The 13,180-nt window shown below is 46.9% G+C and overlaps 1 protein-coding gene across 1 annotated transcript in view; it reads right to left on the bottom strand.

Moving 5' to 3' along the window:
- Positions 1 to 1,277: 1,277 nt before the first annotated feature.
- CRISPLD2 (cysteine rich secretory protein LCCL domain containing 2) overlaps positions 1,278 to 13,180 on the bottom strand; it is a 62,012-nt gene continuing 50,109 nt past the window's right edge. Inside the window, exons 14-15 of the mRNA XM_081031433.1 lie at positions 12,291 to 12,424; positions 1,278 to 3,780 (exon numbers count right to left, since the gene is read on the bottom strand). Coding sequence (XP_080887559.1) covers positions 3,726 to 3,780; positions 12,291 to 12,424 — 189 coding nt within the window. The 3' untranslated portion in view covers positions 1,278 to 3,725. The remainder of the gene's footprint in view (positions 3,781 to 12,290; positions 12,425 to 13,180) is intronic.

Genomic DNA, 13,180 nt, shown 5'->3' with positions numbered 1-13,180 from the left:
GGCGAGCTGGGAAGGGAGGCTCCCCCACACTCTGGGGGAGTTGCCAAGGGTGAGGCTTTTCTATGAACTTGACAATGCTTTTGTCAGAAACCAGTGTTTCCCACACCTCAGCCATTCCTCTCCAACCTCCGTGATTCTGGCAATCCATCTGCACAATTGCTTACTTAATATTTTAAAATTACCATCTAAAAAGCCCGAGCCATATGTATTAGAGAGGAAAGCTATTGCACCACCAATGGAAAAGAGCAGCACTTGTCATACATAGGGGCAGTGTGAAGGCAGAGGCAGAAGCATGGATGGCGAGATGAAAAAGGCCAGCCAGGTGCCCCTGAAATCGCTTGGTCATGGCTGTACACAGATGAGCCACGTGGGCGAAGGGGAGGACAAAGACAAATCTCTGGAGTCCCTGCTGAACTCTAAATAAACCAGCACTGCCGCACCTAGAACCAGCCTGCTCGTGGCAGGATGCTAGCAAGGACACAGGCTATGGTGCATTGGGGCACAGGGGGACACGTGACTGGACTCAGAGGAAAAGAAGTCGATGCCTTTTCAAGAACAGGATGACTGTTAGGGACTGAATGGTGTCCCCCTTCTCTAAATTCTTATGTTGAAGCCCCAACCCTCAATGGGACTGTATTTGCAGATGGGGTCTTGAAGGAGGTAATGAAGGTTCAATGGGATCGTAAGGGTGGGGCTCTGATCCAGGAGGGCTGGTGTCCTTATAAGGAAAGACACTAGGGATGCAAGCAGAGCGAAGGGCACACACAGTGAGAAGGTGGCCGTCTACAGCCAAGGACAGAGGCCTCAGGAAAAACCCGCCCTGTTGGCACCTCGATCTTGGACTTCCAACCTCCAAAACTGGGAGAAATCAAATTCTGTGGTTTAAGACGCTGTGGTATTTTGGTATGGCAGCCCAAGCAACAACAGTGACAGAATGAAGTTGAGCCTGTCGCTATTCACCACTCAGAGAATGGTGCAAGGACCAGCAGTGTCAGCCACGCGGAGCTCCTGAGAAATGCAGACTCTCAGGCCCCACCCACCCCAGACCTGCTGGACCTGCATTTTGACAAATGCTCCCCCGCCACACACACACACACACACACACACACACACAATGACATGTGTGACATCGCATAATTTAAGTGACATCGCTTGCCATTTAGCAGGTGGAGGTCTCCTCAAGGCTCCGGAAATACTGCAGTAATTAGCATCTCTGGCCTGTGTGCAACATTCCTTCCTGGTACAAGTGGTGTAAACAAAAGAGCTAACAGCCTGTAAGGAGATTTTTAAATGGTTTATTTCACAGACTGTTCAGATTTGTCCATAAAAGATATGGCACAGAAAAGTTTTAGAAATCAAACCAGTTTTATTGAAACAACAGCAATGTGGTCCCTGTTTATGCAAAGCACAATTTTTTTTTTTTTTACAATAAACGTTTGTACATAGGAAGTAGTAAAATACATCATTTTTCATAGAAAAAAGCACACACATAAGCTGCGGGCTGAGTGAGCCTACAGACAATATGAAATCTCAGAACACGATGGGACAAAAATCTAAAAGGCACCGAAACCTTTCATTTTGGGGGCAGGAGACCCAGAAACATGGTTGACCTAATTTACTATCTTTTTATGGGTTAAGTGCTGATGGTGCAATAGACACTGTTAAACACAAAATTAGAGGTGGTTCCTGATTACAAGGGCTGATCATTTGTAATCTTAGTTTCCATTTTCAGAAGAAAAATAGTTCCAGTTTCAAAATGTTCGTGAGGATAAAAAAGACGTAAGATCTGGCTCTGCGAGAGAACTTTCTGTTATTCGATGGGTCTGCTTAATGAGACATTCAGGAACCTGGGAACTTAATTGAAAATGATGGAGTCGACTCACTCTGAAAGTTTCAGATTCTGCCTCCAGCATGAGGCTTCAAAAGCAAACCCACCGAAATTCCCCTGGATGTCACTAATTCTAAACACCCAGCCTTGCAGGCTCGACATAACCACAGCCACAGCCACAAAGGGCTGATGACAAGCAGAAGTCCAGTAGCACCAACACATAATATCCAGAAATTTCCTAGTACTCAGTAACCAGACACAGTATCTGACAGGCTGACCTGCTTTCACTCTGACATTTGAGGTGAACGGTCAGAACCAATGCATGGCTACAAGCCCACAGCACACACAACAAAAACAGTCCCACGAATTTCAGCTCTGAGGAGCTCAGAGCCCCATTCCTTATACAAACTCCCCAAAGGGGGGAGGGGAGAAGTTATCTACCGTCAGTGTTTGCATTAATTAGGAATGCACTCAACAACACACCATTTTTTCTTTTTCTGCGGATGCCTTTGCCTTTGAAATATTTTGATGGAGAGTGAAATCAAATTTGAAACTGGCACTCCTCAAAGTGTTCTATTGGCCAGGCTGGTGCTGGAGGGTGGAATTTTACCTTCCGTAAAGAAACGCTATTTACAAAAGTGGATTTGATTTCACTGTGGGTTTTTGGTCTGGGCTTATGAAGAACTTTTATAAAGTGATGGAAGCCAGAGAGCACCACACTCCTCGGAGCCTCAGGAACATTTGGCAAGAGCTGTTCCACAAAAACAGGAAGAGAAATCCTTCTAGAGTGTTACCCTTTCTTGTTGTTATGACACCGCAGGATGGTTTCATAACCACAGACCGTTCCTCGCCCCAAAGCTGCTAACTTCGGCAAGGAAGGTACTAAGGAATCCATTCCTCCCACTCCTAAAAAATAGGTCATCAGATGGAAGCAAAATCTGCACGTTTGTCATTTTTTTAAAAGCAGCAACCAAACAGCCCTTCTTTGGCTGTTCTTAGACATCTCCGTGGAACCAATAGAGGCGAGGAGTTTAAAATAAAAAAGTGGGGCGTCAAACAGAATCGCTTGCAAAGGAAAGACCCTGGTGTGAAATAAGACACGTAAACTAGTCTGGGCAGGCGCGGGAGTCACAAGGGGGAGGGGGTAAAAAAAAAGGATCCTGGTTCATTAGTCCTCAACAAGACCAAAAGTCATGGCAGCAAACAGATGGACCACATGGGTGAGGGGAAAGACAAAGACAAGATAAATCTTTGGAGTTACTGCTGAACTCTAAATAAACCAGCACTGCTGTATGTAGAACCAGCCTGCTCGTGGCAGGACGCTAGCAAGGATGGGTGCCAGGATAGAGCCTGAGTCTTACTTCCCTGGCCCCCTGTTCCGGCCCATTTGTCTGACCAGCAAACATTAAACCCATTTTTCTCCACTGGTAGGGACGGACTGTGGTTTGTAATTTTTTAAATAGCTACCTTCTATCCCATTCCTGCAACTGCCCGTCGCGAGTGCTCAGTATGCCTCTTCCCACGCGCCTGAACACCTCACTCTGTGAGCTCCAAAGCCGGTGCCCTCTCTGCAAGTTTGGAATCCTCTCTTCCCCCCAAAAAAGTACACATGGCAAGGACTTTCTCAGGTGACTGTCTGTGCAGAGAGGGCACCCAGATGGAGACCCCCAGGCCTCAGCAGGACCGGTCACCAGTTGTCCAGCCAGGCGCCCAAGGACACTGCTTCTCCACGGTGTGGAAATGAGACAAAAGCATGAAGGATGGGACATTGAACACCACTCAAAGGAACTTTCCTGACTTTCCATATCCCCAGCCCACCCCCAAAGGATAAAATAAAAATCAAAAGCAAAACCCCGAAGCCTTCTAGAAGACCCCCTTTCTCCCCAGCACTGGAAGTTCACTGCCTGACAGCAAAGATCCGGAAGGCCTTTCCGTCTTGAGGGGTCCTCAAGCTGAAAAAGAAGGGAGAGAGCATGTTATGTATAGGAGTACTTCCTATAGGGACTCTAGCTGGAAAGGGAGAGGGGGGTGCCCCTCATGAACCGGTGGTGGAAGAACCATGACTGAGGGATATTTCCCAACAGCTGCTGGAAAGAGAGTCTGCCCCAGCCAGGAACAGCTGGCGAATTCCATTCTCTTTGCAAATGGACCTGGGCCTGAATCTAGGTCAGGGTTGTTAAGTTATTTTCTTTTAGCTCTGGGACTTATTGGCCCCAGTCTGTCTGAATTGAACTCACCCTCCAAGACTTCTGCCTGGTTTTCGCTACCACCTGTCAACCAAAATAGTAGCCATCTGGTTGACCGATTAATAGGAGTGATTAATATAACAATAACGCATGTGCTGCTGTTATTAAAACGGCATTCTGACTGTGCTCAGATTTTGTGCTGAGCATTGTGCAAAGTACTTTGTATCCTCCATTTTGCCTTCTTTCCCAGGTAGGTGTCGTCAGTGTCCCTACCCTGTTTCCCTGAAAATCAGACCTAGCCGGACAATCAGCTCTAATGCATCTTTTGGAGCAAAAATTAATATAAGAGCAGGTATCATATCATATCATATCATATCATATCAGACCTGGTCTTATATTAGAGTAAAATAAGACCGGGTCTTATATTAATTTTTGCTCCAAAAGACGCATTAGAGCCAATGGTCCGGCTAGGTCTTACTTTCGGGGAAACACCGTATTTTGCGAGTGTGGAAATAGAGGCAAGGAGAAATTAAGCAACTTACTCAAGGTCACACAGCTAGTAAAAACCACCCTCTCAAGATAGGAATTAAATCCTTCCGCTAACCGAAAGCTTTTTTTTAACAGCTTTACTGAAATAGAACATGCCATGAAAGTCACCCTTTTTAAATGTACAATTGAATGATTTTTAGTGAAATTATAGAGCTGTGCAATCATCTCCACAACCCAGTTTTAGATCATTATAGTCACCCCACAAAGTTCTTTTGTGACCATTTATAATCAATTTTCCCTCCCCGGAGGCCCTGGCAACTTCTGCTTCTATGGATTTGTCAATTCTGGACATTTCATATACGGAATCATACAATGTATGTGGCCTTTTGTGACTGGCTTCTTTCACTGAGCATGTTTTTAAGGTTCATCCATGTTGTAGCATAAATCAGTATTTCCTTTCTTTTTATTGCAAAATAATATTCCATTATATGGATATACCACATTTTACTTAGCCATTCCTCAGTTGATGGACATCTACATTCTGTCCGCCTGTGGCTAGTCTACATAAAGCTGCTATGAACATTTTGTGTACAAGTGCTTGGGTAGACATATGTTTTCAGTTTTGGGGGGGTGGATACCTAGGAGCTGAATTGCTGGGTTGTATGTTAATTGCAGGTTCAACTTTTTAAAAAAACTGTTTTCCACAGTGGCTGCACCATTTTATATTTCCATCAGCAGTGCATGAGGGAGGGGTTTCAGTGTCTCCATGCCATTCATTGCCAACATTTGTTATTGTCTTGTTACAGCTATTAGGAGTGGCTTTCTATACAGAGAGAGTTTCTCATCCTTTCTATTCGACTGCATAGTATTCTATTGTATTAAAGTATAATAATACAGACAAGTGGGTCCTTTTTAATGGATATTCAGTTGTTTCTAATCTTTTGCTTTTGCAAACAATGCTACAGAGAATAACCTTGTCCAGGACTTTTTGCATATGTATGAAAGATACCTGTAGATGAGCTCCTGGAGTGGGGGGGGAACTGCTACAAAAAAAGGATGTGTGCGTTAGTAATTTAGACAGCTCACCAAGCTGCCCTCTACAAAGGTTGTGCCAATTGACAGCTTCCATCGACTTTGCATGAGGCACCCCTGTTTAACCTGCATGCTTTCCAGCACAGCATGTCATCTAGCTTTTTGTTCTCAGCCAGTTTAAACTAGGGAATAGCATCCATATGTATTACACTTTTAATTTGCATCTCACTCATTATGAATAAGTGTGAGCGTGAAGATGAACGGCCCAGCCATGATTTAAGCCTGATCTCCTTAGAGTGCCCCCTCCAGATGAGAGGGACCCAGATTGGAAACTGATGGATTAGATAGGTGGCCCTTGCCCTCTCAGACTACTTGGCAAGATCAGCCATCTGCACGGAACAAGCTGCTGGGAATCCCTGTTTCCCCTCTTTCCCCATGGCAGCTTCATGCTTTTGGTTATCCTGGGATAGAACTTTTGAAATGTGGATCACATAGGAGCCCTTGGTGAGATGGAGCTGTAAGGAAAAGCAAGAGCCTGGACAGAGCAGAATGCTTGGCCAAGGTGGCCTCCGTGCCAGCCATCCCCACTAGCTCATGCAGAGGTAGAGAGCGTCCATGCAGAGGCTGGCATTACCCCAGCTGCCCTGCTGGTTTCTGGAAAGCTCAGATTCCAGGGCCCTCCTCAGACCTCTGGGTTGCAAGATTTCCTTGGTTCTCTGCCCAAATGAATAGTCTGGGAGAACCACCCAGAGCCACAAGGCACTTGGCTCTTCCACATGGTGGGCAAGCCACACTGGGGAAAAGTACCAGGGTCTGTGTCTTCTGACTTACTACTGGAAATTGAGGCAGTGGACCTCCCATTCCCAGGGCTCCAAACAACCCAGGTACAAGGGGGCTATTCAGGCTATCATCCATATAGGTACCCCAAGCTACCTGGATGTTTTCCTGGACCTACCGAGCATCCCCACTGAACACCTCGTCTACCTTGGAGGTAAGAGCAGGCCCACTGAACTGGGTGTGTATTTCTTAACACATCAGACAATGTGCTGATGACATGAGGGTGTTGATGTATTATTCCCCAGCTCAGGTCAAAAAACCTGCATGGGTCCCCATTTGTTCATATTCCACTTACTAAGTACCATTTCTGCTAGGTAAGCAGACAGTTGCGCTTGTTTGATGAAAAACTGGTATGATTTGATAAATTATAAAATAACCAATTTTTCAAAATCTTGGTTTCTGATTCTGTTGTTGGGTTACCTTGTAACTCCCTCACATACACAAAGGGAGCGTAAATTGGCAAAGCATTTCTGAGCAACTTTCATAAAAGGTATTGAACAGTTTAATAAAGGTACTAAACAATTTTCATAAAGAGTATTAGCTATCCCTCAACCAGTTCTAAACACATTGCTGAACTCAGCAATCAGTCTGTCATTCAACCCCTGTTTACTGAGCACCTACTATGTGCCAGGCACTGGGTTGGATGTTGGGGACGTGGGGTTAACAAAACTGATGGGGTTCTTGCCTTCATGGAGCTTACGGTCTGGGGGGTAGAAGATAAGCAGCTAAATATGTGTAAGTAATAATTTCAGAGAATGCTGGGTACTGGGAGGAAAATAAAATCCAGGGCGATGGGATCAGATCAGATCGGGGAGGGTGACCATAGACTCAATAGAAGATGCTTCCTCAGAGAAGTGGCATTTGTGTGTAGATCCAAATGACAAAGGGGACCCAGCCACAGGAATCTATAGGAGGTAGAAGGGTTCAGGGTTGGCTAAAGTATGTGCAAAGGTCCTGAGGGCAGAATGATCTTGGCATGTTTGCAGAGCAGCGAGAATGCTGATGAGGTGCAGTGCTGAATGAAGATGAGCAATGCACCAGGAGAGGGTGGAGAAGTGGGCAGGGGTGGCATCAGGTGTGCCCTTGTGTGGTAAGGGGAGGAGATTTGATTCTTATCGAAATGGAAAGCCATGGGTGGCAGGGTTTAAACAAGAGAGAGACACGCTGTGCAATACATAAAGAGATCAATTTGCAGCTGTGACTACGCTACTAAGAGGAAGTTACCTAAAGAAAGTGTCAGGAAAGCATACGAGCTTGTGCAAAGATGTTCTTTGCAGTGTTGTTTATTACAGTAAAAGAAAAAAGGAAACAACACAGATGTCCATCAACTGGGTAAAGAAATGACAGTCTGGGGGCAGCCGGTTAGCTCAGTGGGTTAGAGCGCGGGGGCCTCTTAACAACAAGGTTGCGGGTTCGATCCCCACATGGGCCACTGTGAGCTGCGCCCTCCACAACTGGATTGAAACAACTACTTGACTCAGAGCTGATGGGTCCTGGAAAAACACACTTAAAATAAATAAAAGTATAAAAAAAGAAAAGAAGTGACGGTCTGTCCACACAAGGGAATAGTGTGCAGCCACTGAAACAGATGGTGCGGCTACATCACACGTGACTTGGACAGATACTCACAGTCTGTTGCTGACTGAAAAAAGCAACAGAATGATACAGATAATAGGATCCCATTTTTATATTTAAAAAGAAACACGAAAAATAAGGTGTTTGTGTGTAAACAGAAAAAATAAATCTGGAAGGAAACATACTAGAATGGGGATAGTGGTTCTTTCTGGGGGTGGGATTTTCAGTGATAGCAATGTCTTAAAATTATGTTCACTATTTCTTGAAGTTTCTCCAATCTTATTTTAAAAAGAAAGAAAAATGGATGGGAGGAAGGAAGGAAGAAAGGAAGGAAGGAAAAACCAACCCCAAAATTCCCTTGTAGAACTCGGGAAGAACCTGGATGGTCAGAGAAGATTCTGGGAAGTTCCCTTCAGCTGACTCAGTTAACAAGGAAACACTGATCTACTTGATGAGCTGTGACAAGTGTGCTCTGAGAAATAACGTGTCTGTAGCCTCAGGTCGGGTCACCATCCCAGCCCTGGCTAACGATTCCCAGCCTTCTGAGGGCCACTCACCCTGCCCTGGGGCTGACACTCACATCTCTGTGCCAGCAGCGCCGTCCAGCACACACACGTACTACACAACTGACGCTGCCTCAATCCTTTAAGTCATCTTACCCATCCATTCCTTGCAGTAACCCCACGAGATCTCTCAGGTTCTTCCCACTTAGAGACAGGAACCAGGGCTCTGAGAGGTGACGCAACTTGCCCCAAATGGAACACCTGTTCCAGGTGCAGCTGGAATATGAGACCAGATCTGTCAAAGCTCTGGGACCCCTGTCTAAACATTACCCTAAATGGACAGACTGTGGCCGTACCAGCCCTGAAGATGGCATTGGCTGACCCAAAATTGCAATGGAGGGCTCAGATGCTAGGAGCCCGTCGGGAGGCAGGGGCCTGCAGGTCCCTGAGGAGCTGCAAACATAAGGCTGTGTCCTGGAGGGTCAACCCTGCTGGTGAAAATGACTTAGGGAGGAACTGACCATCACTTGGCACCACACAGCACTGACTGGATTAAAGAGAGAGGACAGCTGGCAGTTCTGGGAGCAGGGTGACCTGCCCTGGGAGGCACCGAGAAGTTGTCCATGTCATTGTTGGTGTATTTCCCAATCTCCTTGTGAAATATGTCTTAAAAAATAGTGCTGGCCTAAGAAAAAGTCTTGAGCTAATATTCATCCAGATGCCTAGCTTCTTCCTGAGAATATTCGGACAAACCCCAGTCCCAACATCAAAAGCCCTTTCTGACACCTTCCTCTGCGATCCGTCATGGGCATGTGTGTGAGGTAGAGAAGGTGCCTGCCCGCTTATGTTGTCTGAATTCTACATGGTGACCTTTCAAAACTTTTAGGAAATCCTCTTCTAGAAAAAGGTCATTGCTAAACTAAGGCCACTTTGAAGCAGAACCGACTTTTGGCCCGTGTGCTGAGAACTTTGTTCAGGAGGGTTTTGTTGGTTTGTTGATTCCCTGAATTTAGAAAGCAATTAGCTGTGAACATGTTGCAGTATGGGACCAACATCTCCCTTGGGACCAACTGTGACCACTCTAGGGTCCCAGCAGATGTTGGGGACAATGCCACCCTCTGGCCCCAGGTGGGTTCCCACAATTCCTCATGGGACCAGGTACTGGGGAAATTTCTCAGCCTCGGGCTCTGTGTAGAGGGTTGCTGAGATCCCATCTAAACAAGGGGAGGGTGGAGCACGGCCATGCCAGAGATGTCCACATATCTGCTGGAGCCATGTCACCAGGAGGCGCTTCTGGACAGTAAGATGGGGGGCCCTGCTTGATGTGCTCAGCTCCCTGCACTTCCCCCCCCCCGTGACGCAGACCACCTGTGCTCTGCTACTAAAGTCATTGTTTCTGCATCGTCTGTCCCCCACTCTATGATGAGTCCCACAAGGGCAGATGGCAGGCTGTGTGTTCCCTGCTGGGTCCCAGTGCCTGGGACATGGCAAGAGCTCACCAAGTGTAAGACGCCTGATGGGTGAGTGCACATTGGAACGATGGATGAAAGGAGGAAGGACTGAATTACTGGAAGAGGCTTTTCCCCTTGTCCTTGGAAGATAATCCACATAGGCTATTTCTTATATTATGATCCTATGTGAAAAGAGCCCTAGCGTCCTGAGGTTTGACCTTAGAAATTGTGTCATACCAATGAGGGCGACAGGATTTTTGGGGCACTTACTATGAGCCACCAATAAGCATTCCTACATACTGCCCCATTTCATCCTCATAGCAACCGTTTGACAGAGAAGGGACCGAAACTTGGGGAGACTACCTACCCAAGGACAAACAGTGCAGCACGGTCCCAAATGCCATCGGACCCTTTGTGCCCTCCTGGCCTAGCGTCTTCCCTTTGTATGTGCAGGATGCCATGGAGCCCAGCAGGTCCCGGCACACAGTGAGTATGTAGTACATGAATGATGCTTACTGGCAAAATATCAGAATCACGTACAGCGCTGACTGCGTGTGCCAGAGACACGGTGACCTTCCATCATCCTTACAGGGGCACTTGTCATTCTCCAGTATGCATCAGGACCCTGAAGGGCACATCACACAGCCTGCAGAGCCCACCCCGCGTTTCTGATTCAGCAGGCCTGAGGCGGACCCGAGAAGCTACTTTTCTAGTAAACTCCTGGGTGATTTGGATGCTGCTGGCCTAGGAGCCCACTTTGAGGTCCCCCCACACCCCCCACAACACACAAACCTTACCACCATTCGGGGGGTAGGAGCTAGCTGCTGAATAGTGCGGTGGGTGTCAGCCACTCTGGGCCTGGGAAAGGCTACCTGAAAGATATTCATAATGACAGTGGCCATTCAGGTGGGTCCCTTGGAAAGAGCCAAAGAACAACGGGTCTCCCTGGAGTGGGGGGTGTGACAGTGGGAAAGAAGCCAATTCCTGGCTTCCTTCCCCATCTTGGTTCCCTGCCCTCCCCAGATGCCCACTTGTGAGGGCCACATGATAAGCCCTTGTTGTAGCCCTGGGGAGCTGCTGTGATGTCCTCAAGGGTAAATATAGGCAGAGAACAAAGGCCAACCTACCCCCGCCTCAGAACGACTGTTTCTCTTCAAGTGCACAAAAAGCACAATAGGTTGGTGTTCTGGGCTTGCTTTCTAGCCTGGCCAGGAAATTCCACCTCATCAGCGGCTTCATTTCCCTCCCATTAAATCAATGGAATTTCCCTTCGTTAAGCCTTTCCCAAACAAAGGTTGCAAACGCTGAGGGAGAAATGGCAGAAGCTGTTAACTCTAGCTCTTGGGGGCTGAGGGCAGTGACTGTGCAGAAACCCCTGGGAAGAAATGCCTGTGGTTCGCATCGCTTGATTCCACAGTTTGTTCATATACGGCACCGTCCTGAGGCTCAAAAGTGCCCCAGGAAGATGATGGAAGGGTGGGGATAGGTGCCAAGCTCCATGGAGCAATGAAAGCTCAAGCATCGAGTGGCCTTAGCACACACTGTTCTCGATATCATATTCCTTCTCTAAAGAGGGCTCCTCAAATATAAAGTCTTCAGCATTCCTCTCTGTTACGGGCTGAATTGTGTAGCGTTCCCTTGACCCAAATTCACACATTGAAGTCCCAACCCCAGTTGCCTCAGAATGTGAGTGTACTTGGAGATCGGGCCTCTAAGGAATAATTAAATTAAAATGAGGTCATTAGGGTGGGCCCTGCTCCAATATGACTGTTATCCTTATGAGAAGAGCTGGATGCCATCTCAATTAATCCTCCCAATAACCCTATGAAGTAGAGACTACTGGTATTCCCATATTACAGGTGAGAAAACTGAGGCTCAGAGAAATCAGGTGGCTCGTTCAAGGTCACAAAGCTGGTAAGAAGCAGACCTTAGGTCTGCGGAATTCCAGACTCTGCTCTTATGTAATGATATGTAACTATATTATCACGTAGTCATATGTAACCACTATGAAACTATAATTTGATTCCATTGTTTTGTGGAGGCAAAAATGCTTGCCCACACACAGAAAACAGGCCAGAGGGATATGTACCAAAAATGTAACAGTAACTCCCCCAGTTGACAGGTTATGGATGACTGTGTCTCTATGGGCTCATCTGATGTTTCTAAATTTTCTACAGAATCATGCACTGGTAATAGAAAGAAAAATGTTCTTATTTTGAAAAAAAGAAAGGAAGAGAAGAGAACCGGCTTGTCCTGGGTGTTCTGGTGAAGCATTAATGCAAGTCTGCTCAAGTTTTATTTTAATGGGCACTGTCTGGGGCCCTCTTGCCAGGACCCCCAAGGGCCAGCCTGCTAGCCTTGGATGTTGTGAGAGAGAACGCAGCCCTACCTTTCAGACTGGACCCCATTCCTGAGCGAGCCCACGTACGTCTTCTTTTTATCGACAGGCATCACGTCCACGTAGCCCCCACTCTCATTCCTGATGACTCCTGCGTGCACGGCAGTCTTACAGATGCTCGACGTCTGAAAATGCAGGAAGAGTACGGATCAATGTCAAGGAGATCGGGTTCCTGGGTGCAGCCCTGCTGGGGGCCAACCATCCCAGTTGGTGAGGTTTTGGCCATGTCTCCCATGAGGAAATGACCATCACCACTTTGATTCCTCCGCGGTCTCTCCGGAGAGACCTGGCATCATTCATTCATTCATTCATTCATGTGTTCATTTGTTTGAAAAATATTTTCCAAGCACCTATTATTATGTGCCAGGAACTGTCCTAGATGCAGGGGGGTTCTAAAATAAATAAAATAAAGACCCTGCCTTCATAGAATGGAGGGAAACAGACAAGTAAACAAATACACAAACAAGTAATTCAAGCTATGAAGAAAATAAAGCCAGATCATGAGACAAAATGGGTGGAAGGAGCAATTCTAGAACAGTTTATCAGGGAAGACTGCTCTTGATATGACATTTGAGCTTAAATCTGAGTGACCACAAGGAACTGGCCACAGTCATGGGACTATCTCTGAGCACAGCACAGGGAGCAGCTTGTGCAAAGGCCCTGAGGTCCTGTCCAAGGAACAGAAAGAGGGCTCAGGTGGCTGGAATAGAGCGAGTCAGGCAAAAAGTGACCGGAGAGGTGGGAGAGGTGAGGAGGGGGCAGTCACGGGAGGCTGTGAGGCTCACAGTGGGAGTCTGGGTTTATTCTAGGTGCACAGGGAGCCACTGGGCTTCAAGCAGTGGTAGGGTATGCTGTTTTCTAAAGTCATCACATAGTCCAAT

The sequence above is a fragment of the Rhinolophus hipposideros genome (assembly GCF_964194185.1).
Source record: "Rhinolophus hipposideros genome assembly, chromosome: 21".
In the NCBI taxonomy this organism is placed as follows: Eukaryota; Metazoa; Chordata; class Mammalia; order Chiroptera; family Rhinolophidae; genus Rhinolophus; species Rhinolophus hipposideros.
Note: the sequence above shows the minus strand (reverse complement) of the source record. Positions and strands in the feature narration are given on the sequence as shown.